The sequence below is a fragment of the Anolis carolinensis genome, chromosome 6 (genome assembly GCF_035594765.1).
Source record: "Anolis carolinensis isolate JA03-04 chromosome 6, rAnoCar3.1.pri, whole genome shotgun sequence".
NCBI lineage: Eukaryota > Metazoa > Chordata > Lepidosauria > Squamata > Dactyloidae > Anolis > Anolis carolinensis.
In genome coordinates, this window is record NC_085846.1 from 7,130,106 (window position 1) to 7,138,895 (window position 8,790).

At 45.6% G+C, this 8,790-nt stretch overlaps 1 protein-coding gene across 2 annotated transcripts; it reads right to left on the reverse strand.

Moving 5' to 3' along the window:
- Positions 1–3,823: 3,823 nt before the first annotated feature.
- Positions 3,824–7,341, reverse strand: LOC134292491 (Fc receptor-like protein 5). 2 transcript variants are annotated; one of them, XM_062957595.1, is made up of 3 exons: positions 6,634–7,341; positions 5,207–5,530; positions 3,824–4,090 (listed from the first exon to the last, which is right to left on the reverse strand). In XM_062957595.1, exons 1-3 carry the CDS (start codon positions 6,977–6,979, stop codon positions 3,921–3,923), a joined length of 840 nt encoding a protein of 279 aa, XP_062813665.1. In that variant the 5' UTR covers positions 6,980–7,341; the 3' UTR covers positions 3,824–3,920. The 2 variants fall into 2 exon arrangements, with proteins under 2 accessions (XP_062813665.1, XP_062813666.1); XM_062957596.1 differs by lacking the exon at positions 3,824–4,090 and adding an exon at positions 4,113–4,934.
- Between the last annotated feature and the right edge of the window lie 1,449 nt (positions 7,342–8,790).

An 8,790-nucleotide genomic window follows, 5' to 3' on the forward strand; every position in this document is an offset into this window, starting at 1 on the left:
ATTAGGTTTATCTCCAGTTCTTCTTAAAACAAACCCAAAGAGGGGTTTTTCTACACCGAAAATGAAAACAAAGGACTGGGCAGCATCTAAGAGAGCAGGACACTACATAGTTACTGTGCTTGAATGAAACATGGATGTTGCCATTGGAGAAAAGAGATTCTGGGAGTTATATTCTAAAACAGCTGCCAGAGATTTTGAGAACTGTCCATCAAAAAGTGATCTTTTTCAAGTTCTACTTGTACCTGCAATGTGGACACACAGGAAACCCATGGAAGGGATGCCATGATAAATTGGTTCTTCTTCCAGATACAGAGGGACTTCCCAAGGTCCCTGTAGTGGAAGAAACATGTCAATCAACACAATGGAGGAGAATTTTTATGCTTCCCCTGAAAGACCAGGCCTGCAGCTGTGGAAGGTGGAGAAGGGCAGGCCAACTCTCTTTCTAAAGGTGGATTTCGTTCTTCTTCTGTAATTCTAGGAGATGCATGGGCCTAGTAAAGCAAAGACACAACTTTATTTAGGGAAAGAGAGAGATTTGTGGCTCTCATGTAGACAAACCAGAGTCTGGAGAGAATAAGATCCATGAATCACAAGGTTGTATAGTGTAATGTACTTGTTCAGGAGTGGCTTCTGCTGGAAGTGCAACAACGCTTAGCACTGAAGAGTGAAGAGTGCCTCACAGTGGACAACACTGACACGGATAATTTGAGTCACATGAAGAATCCTCCTTCTCTGTCTCTCTATCCTGACCCCACTGTGATGTAAACTGATACCCTCAGGGATGTTTCTCCACCTTTTCTTTTTCCCATGAGTCCTTTTTTGATCTTCCAAGAGGTAGCTAGGTTAGATTCACACAATTCTGAATAACTTTCCTCTCTCAGAATGGAGTTCCTACAACAAAGCTTAGTTTCCTTCAACAAGTCATTGGCGTGTTTGCTCCTTAAATTAAAGTGTCTAACTATTGAGTGCAATCTAACAATGTCAAGTGCATGTGCTGGGAAAAAGTCCATGAAGCTGATTAATCTGGTTGAAGTCCATGTTTCTAGGCATCCTTTACCTCTTGCAAGCCAAACTACCCTTCTCCTGATCTTGCTACGTAACTCATTGCCCAGTTTCTTGGCGTCTTAGGAAATACAATGTTTTCTGCCCCTCATAGACTATGCTCATTCTTGCAGGAGAGTTCTCCTTGAACAAGTTGAGCATTGCTTAGCTAGAATTCCTAGTTCCAAAATACTTCAGAATCAAAAAACATCCATAGGAGTGGCGGAGACAGAGACACTTTTGCTTTCTGATCACTCAGTGTGCACAAATATGGTTTCATGCACAAAATTGTTTAAAATATTGTGTATTTTATCTTATCTCTTTCCATTGTAGACACTCTTTACCCAGGTTATCCTGATGTACAAAGACATTGAAAACATCAAATAAACTAATAGTATGTGGTAACGCAAACTAAACTCTTGAGGAAGAGAGCAAAGCAGGGCAACGTCAAAAAGGGGGAAAAAACTCAAGAGGCTGAAAAAGGCACCAGAAGAGAACAACTTTGAAATGAAAAAGTGTCATCTCTAGGGATTTTCTAGCTTTTCCAGTACAATATCTTCTGACAGAAGCATGCCACAGAATTGCCTAGAAGACATTAAAAAATCCCTAGAACAGCGAGATGTTGTCAAATGCAGGTAGGTGAAACTATGGGACCCAGTGGGAATTAAAAAGTCACCTTGAGGGACTCTCAAAGCTTGGAACATGTGGATTTGAAGTCCACAAGCAAGGAGAAAATCTGATATAATGACTCAATCAGAGTAGAGAGAGAGAAGGCAATTGGGTCCCCAGCACAAATCTCAGCAAATGTGCATTTTCCTTTATCTTGACAAGAATGCTTTTGGGACTGGTGCTGAAAATATCATAGAGTTCCATGAAAAAATATTTAAAATCTTTTTTTAAACATTTGTAAAAGTCTGTGCCATAGTAATAATAATAATAATAATAATAATAATAATAATAATAATAATAATAATAATAATAAAAACTTTATTTATACCCCGCCACCATCTCCCCAACGGGGACTCGGGGCGGCTAACATGGGGCCACGCCCAGAGCAATACAATATAATAACATATAAAAACAACATATCATAACACAATAAAAAGCAATACAATAGATGATAATAGACATTACATCAAGAAATTTAAAAAAAACAAAAAACAGTAAAACAAGGACAGGCCGCATGGACACAAGGATAAAACTCGGAGTGAGAGGGACAGAGGGGTACTCTACTGTGGACAGGGACACATGAAAGTAGGGCAGTCTAGAGGATAAATGCTGAGGGGGGAGTAACACAGAAATATATAACAGAAATTACTCACCGAAAGCACAGCGGAAGAGCCATGTTTTCAAGTCTTTCCTAAAAGCTAACAGAGTGGGAGCTTGCCTGATCTCAGTGGGTAGTGAATTCCATAGTCAGGGGGCCACAGCGGAAAAGGCCCTCTCCCTTGTACTCACAAGACGGGCCTGGGATATAGACAGTGGTGATAAAAGGGCCTCCCCGGATGATTGCAAAGATCGGGCAGGTTTATGGTAGGAGATACGGTCACGGAGGTAGGTGGGTCCCAAACCGTTTAGGGCTTTATAAGTGATGGTCTGCACCTTGAATTGGGACTGGAAAATGAACGGCAGCCAGTGGAGCTCCTTAAACAAGGGAGTGGATCTCTCCCTGTAACTTGCCCCCGTTATTAATCTGGCAGCCGAGCGTTGGACCAATTGTAATTTCCGGGCCGTCTTCAAGGGAAGCCCCACATAGAGCGCATTACAGTAGTCCAGTCTAGAGGTAACTAAAGCATGGACCACCGTGATCAAGTCAGACTTCACGAGGTATGGTCGCAGTTGGCGCACAAGTTTGAGTTGTGCAAAGGCCCTCCCGGCCACCGCCGACACCTGTGCTTCAAGCGTCAGCACTGAATCCAGGAGGACCCCCAAACTGCGGACCTGTGGTTTCAGGGGGAGTGCAACCCCGTCCAGCACAGGTTGCCACCCAATACCCCGTTCTGCCGCACGACTGACCAGGAGGGCCTCTGTCTTGTCAGGATTGATTCTCAGCTTGTTCCTCCTCATCCAGTCCGCCACAGCGGCCAGGCACTGGTTCAGCATCTGAGGGGCTTCCTTGGAATCAGATGGAAACGAGTAGTGGATTTGCGTGTCATCTGCGTAGAGATGGCAACGCCCTCCAAAACTCCGGATGACCTCTCCCAGCAGTTTCATGTAGATGTTAAATAGCATGGGGGATAAGATAGACCCCTGCGGAACCCCACAGGTCAATGGCCAGGGGTCCGAGCAGGTGTCCCCCAGCTTCACCATCTGGGAACGGCCCTCCAGGAAGGACTGGAGCCACTGCAAAACCGTGCCACCAAGCCCCATCCCAGAGAGCCGCCCCAGAAGGATACCATGGTCGATGGTATCGAAAGCCGCTGAGATGTCCAAGAGAACCAGCAGGGTCACACTCCCCCTGTCCAGTTCCCTGCGGAGGTCATCCACCAAGGCGACCAGAGCCGTCCCGGTACTGTGCCCAGGCCTGAAGCCAGACTGCGAGCAGTCCAGAAAATCGGTGTCATCGAGAAACCCCTGGAGCTGCGTGGCAACCACCCGCTCCAGAACCTTGCCCAGAAATGGGAGGTTGGAGATTCGTCTGTAATTGTCACAAACCGATGGGTCTAACGAGGTCTTTTTTAGTAGCGGTTTTACCACCGCTTGCTTAAAACAGGATGGGAATGACCCCTGACCCATAGTATAAAGATCTTGTTGAAATTCAATGCACCTCAGCTTTATAAACGAAATTTGAATCCCTTTATTTCCAAAACACAGCGGAAATAGCAGTACATGAAAGAAGGAAGAGCTTTGTAGCCTCACAACAACACGTAGGGACACAGTTAAGGTTCTGCAGGAAGATCAGGGACACGGTTAGGGGTCTGTGGGGCAGTGGGTGGGGGGAGGCTTCTGGAGGGTTCCGTGATTGGAAAGGTTTGGGAACCACGGCTTTGGAGTGGTATGCTCTCCCTTTCTCCTGACTCCAGTTCTTCCTGGTGTTCGTTTGATGGTTCTGAAGAAGACATAGAAAGGAAAGGGCTATCAGGAATGAAACCACAGAGCTGTTTCCCTTACTATTTACTGTCTAGCTCATCCGCGGGTGCAGGTGGACCAGGAGTTATATGCAGCCTCCAGGCCCCATTTTTGTGACCCCTAAAAATAATCCAGTCTCAAGCATTGAATACTGTGTGGAAAAGCCCTTTTGGGCTGCATGGTGGGAGTTTAAAAGAGATGTATCCAGCCTCACTTCCTTGCGCAGGGAGTTCTTCCATTGAGGGGCTGCTACAGAGAAAGCCCTGCTCCGTGGATCCACCAACCTAACTCCATCAGATGTTGGGGCACACAACAGGATCTCAGATTTGAGGCAGACTCATATGGCAAGTAGGTGGTCCAAAAGGTTTTTTTTTCTACAATAATCATTATTTTATGTCTTTCGGGCTGTGTGGCCATGTTCCAGAAGTATTCTCTCCTGACGTTTCACCCACATGTATGGCAGGCATCCTCAGAGGCAGTGAGGCATGGAATGCCATAGATGTGGGTGAAACGTCAGGAGAGAATACTTCTGGAACATGGCCACACAGCCCGAAAGACATACAACAACCCTGTGATCCCGGCCATGAAAGCCTTTGACAACAAATCGTTATTTTTTTTTCTCTGTTGATGATTCAAAACAGAATCTTCCTGCACATTACTCCCTTATATTATAACTTTATTAAAACCATGAAAAGAGGTACCCTCATGCTTTTATTACATACCGTTGATCTTTCTCGTGAAGCAGAAAGGGAAAGGAACCATCAACAAAATTAAAAACCGAAAAATCCACCACGGTATGTATGAATTTTGGATCATACTGGAAACTGAGGGGGAAAAGGAGCAGGCAAAATATTTACTTATAATCCAGATGTATGGAGCCCATGATCCAGATTGTCAATATTCCCAGCCATAGTCCCTTCCTTTGCAACGCCCTAAGTGTAGCAGTAAATGCCACCTGAGTGAACCCAACATTTTCCTCCCTTTATCTTTATCATGTTCTTTAACTTCAAACAAAAACTACAAAATAGAATCCCATTTGAGAAGAAAGCACTCTCGACTACGTAGCAATGCTGCCTCCCTCCCAAAAAGGACTCACCTGTGACCTTGACCTTCTGGCTCCAGGGAGACATAATCCACCTGCCACTCATGTTTTCTTCATACCTGCAGGCAAATTCCCCGGTGTGGTTGGGCTGTGCTTGTAGGCAGATGCTCAGAGAGATGTTGGAAGAGGCACCTCCAGGCCCTTTGGAACAATGCATAGATGCTTGGTTGGTGGCCCCAATCTCAACTCCATCCTTGTAGAAATGGAAACTCTTCCCTGTGTGGCTCCCATTGAATGAACAAGTGATAAGCAGGGTGTGCCCTTCAGAGACCTGCCCAGATGGAGGATCCACCTTCAGCTCAGGAGTCGGGGGAGGATCTGGTGAGCAATCATCAAGAAACCATCATCAGGAAATGCTAAGACGGAGCTGTGGTCATGGATCCATGGGTTTGAACAAAAGCCTCCATTCGTAACTTCATTGAGAGCAGCAGATCTGATACTAGGATCCCACATCATCAGTTATGGAGTCTTGTGATTTTAAGAATCTGGGCTTGGTCATGTTAATATTCTCACTCCACCCCAACAATCCAATAAAACCTGTCACCTTCCAATGCAGTATTTCTTTAGAAGTGCTTCCACCACCACACTTTCCTATGAATCCCTATCCTTTCTTCATTCATATTTTGACAGCCAGTGTGACAAAAAATCCAGATTCTGAAGGTATCCTGTTCCCCCAGATATTTCATGACATAACACCCCCCCCATACCCCTCGAATAGCATCTTAAGCCTATTAGCTCTTATCAGATGAACCAAGCACGAGATCGAGCTTTAAAGGAGTCTTGCACCTTTCACTAATAAATTCTCACTTCACAATTTCTGCTTCTACAGATGTAATAATGGTAAGTTTTGTTTTTTAAGGAAAAGAGAGGTTTGATTACTGCTTTCTCTTCCCCTTTTCCAATTTTGCATCTCCTACCAGTCTTTGTCTAAGTGACATGGTGTTAGTCAGGCCTATAAAGTGCAAAGATGAAATAATAACAGTATGTGTTGTCGAAGGCTTTCATGGCCGGGATCACAGGGTTGTTGTATGTCTTTCTGGCTGTGTGGCCATGTTCCAGAAGTATTCTCTCCTGACGTTTCGCCCACATCTATGGCAAGCATCCTCAGAGGTTGTGAGCATGCCTGCCATAGATGTGCGTGAAACATCAGGAAAGAATACTTCTGGAACATGGCCACACAGCTCGAAAGACATATAACAACCCCAATAACAGTATAATCAAAATGAAATCCCATTCCAACTCAATAAAAGGGTTTACACACATAGGCCCACTTGAGTTCTTTCTCCAGTCTAAGAAGGCTGGGATATGAAAAAAATGCTATTATTTATCCCATGCCATTCTCAGGCAGCCTTCTTTCTTTGCTTCCCATGAAGTCAATGAGACCATGGCAACCCCTTCCCGTCACAAACGGACCTGCTCACCTCTCACAGCTATGGAGACTGTGTTGCTTTTAAGGGACTGAATCTGCCGCCTGTCCTGGGTCAGCATCCAGTACATGCAGACATACTGGCCAGGTGTATTTTCACCCACTTGTAAAGTTTTGTGAAGCCCTTTGTGTTCAAGGAAGAGTTCCCTAAGTCGCAGGCCTTGTTCATCCTTGAAGAATCTGTAGATCACAACGGCCTGTCCTTTAGGAGTCTTGCAGTTCAGGCTGAGCTCTTCTCCCAGGATGTAAAAGGGGTGCTGAGGGTCCAGGGACAGGACGGGAGGCAGAGGACGCTCTGCAGCTCCCCACAAAAAAAGAAGGAAAAAAAAACATAGGGCCATTTAGGCAACAAAGTGATCACATATGGACACCCCAAATTCTCATGGAAACACACCAACTAAATCCCTTGAGAAGCGATGCCTTAGGATCATAAGAATGCTGTGGAAGGACACCTTTTGATCCTACAGAGCCAAGTTTTTGATCCTACAGGCCCGGGCTGTGGCGCAGGCTGGTGAGCAGCCAGCTGCAGCCAGCTGCAACAAATCACTCTGACCAAGAGGTCATGAGTTTGAGGCCAGCTCGGAGCCTGCGTTTGTCTCTGTCTTTGTTCTATGTTAAGGCATTGAATGTTTGCCTTATATGTGTAATGTGATCCGCCCTGAATCCCCTTTGGGGTGAGAAGGGCAGAATATAAAAACTGTAAATAAAATAAATAAATAAGCTTGGAAGCTGGTGATCCTGCCTTTCAGCTTGCCCTCCCCAACCCCCTTCCCTCAACTGGTGAAAGGGCTCTCCGTTTGGAGACATTCCCCTGACAAATGTGTAGCTTCTTGACCAGACAAGCATTGTGAACAAGGGAGTTCATTCGCCACCAAAGGAGAAGCTTACCAATGATGGAGAAGGTCACACGGTTACTCTTTGAAGCCCGAGAATGTCTTCCTGCCTTGCTTTCTCCTTCGTAAAAGCAAGTAAAAGATTCCTTTGGCTTCAGCTCTGTTGTGGAGATCTGCAACGAACTATTTCTCAACTTCTTGTATAAAGTCCATTGATTTTGTTCATTGATTCGAGAGAAGTAAAACCATGATCCAGTCTGTCCTGCTGGGGCTTTGCATTCCAGCCAGATCCACTCTCCTCTGAAAAAGATGCTGAATTTTGGGGATAAGGAGAGTGTAGGCGCTGGAGGAGATGCATCTCCCTGTACAAGCGAACCTGAGAAAGGAAAAAAAATGTCCTTTTGCCCTCTCCTTCTGATCTCCACTTTAAAAGAAACACGCAGCTTCAGTAAAGGAAAGGAGACCTACGTGCATCTTTTAAGATAGAGGTCTCACCCAAGGATTCCCCCCTTTAACCAGAGGCTCAAGAAGGGGGTCCAAGCCCCAGGACACAGGGGCAAGCCCTCCTGAGGTTTTACATACCTACATTGGGGTTATGCCCCAGGTATGAATTTCTGGTTCTTACCTGCAAAGGGCCACGTCCAGCAAAGAAATGAAAATGCTGCTGAAAAAGAAAACAAGAAGAAAGAAAGGAGTTTATCCAGCTATATCTGCCATACTCTACTCAGTTAGAGTAGACAAAAGGGACAGAAGGAGGGACCTAAAGAGGTTCTGGGCAGCATCAGGGATAGTGAATAGATCAAGGGATGGAATCGTCCCACTCTATTCGGCTGGGATCAGACCTCACCTGGAATAATCCTGTGTTCTGTTCTAGGCACCACAGTCCAAGGAGGATATGGACAAGCTGGAAGATGTCCAGAGAAGGACCACCAAAATGGTCAAAGATCAGGAAGGTATCTTTAGCTTGGAGAAGATAAGGTTGAGGAGGAACATGACAGCTTCATTTAAGTATTTGAAAAGATATCATATTGAGAAAGGGGCAAACTTGTTTTCTGCTCCTCTAGAGACTTCGCCCCAGTGACGAAGTGTGTTAAAGCACTGAGCTGCTGAACTTACAGACCAAAAGGTCCCAGGTTCAAATCCTGGGAGCGGAGAGAGCGTCCGCTGTTAGCTCCAGCTTCTGCCAACCTAGCAGTTCGAAAACATGCCAATGTGAGTAGATCAATAGGTACCGCTCCGGCGGGAAGGTAACGGCGCTCTATGCAGTCATGATCTTGGAGGTGTCTATGGACAACGCCGGCTCTTCGGCTTAGAAATGG

Coding starts and splice junctions, on each gene's coding strand:
- LOC134292491 (XM_062957595.1), bottom strand. CDS start 6,979: ATGGCCCTATGTTTTTTTTTCCTTCTTTTTTTGTGGGGAGCTGCAGAG. Junction 5,531..6,633: donor AGTCTCCATAGCTGTGAGAG/GTGAGCAGGTCC, acceptor ATTGCTCACCAG/ATCCTCCCCCGACTCCTGAG. Junction 4,091..5,206: donor CCAGAAGGTCAAGGTCACAG/GTGAGTCCTTTT, acceptor TGTCTTCTTCAG/AACCATCAAACGAACACCAG.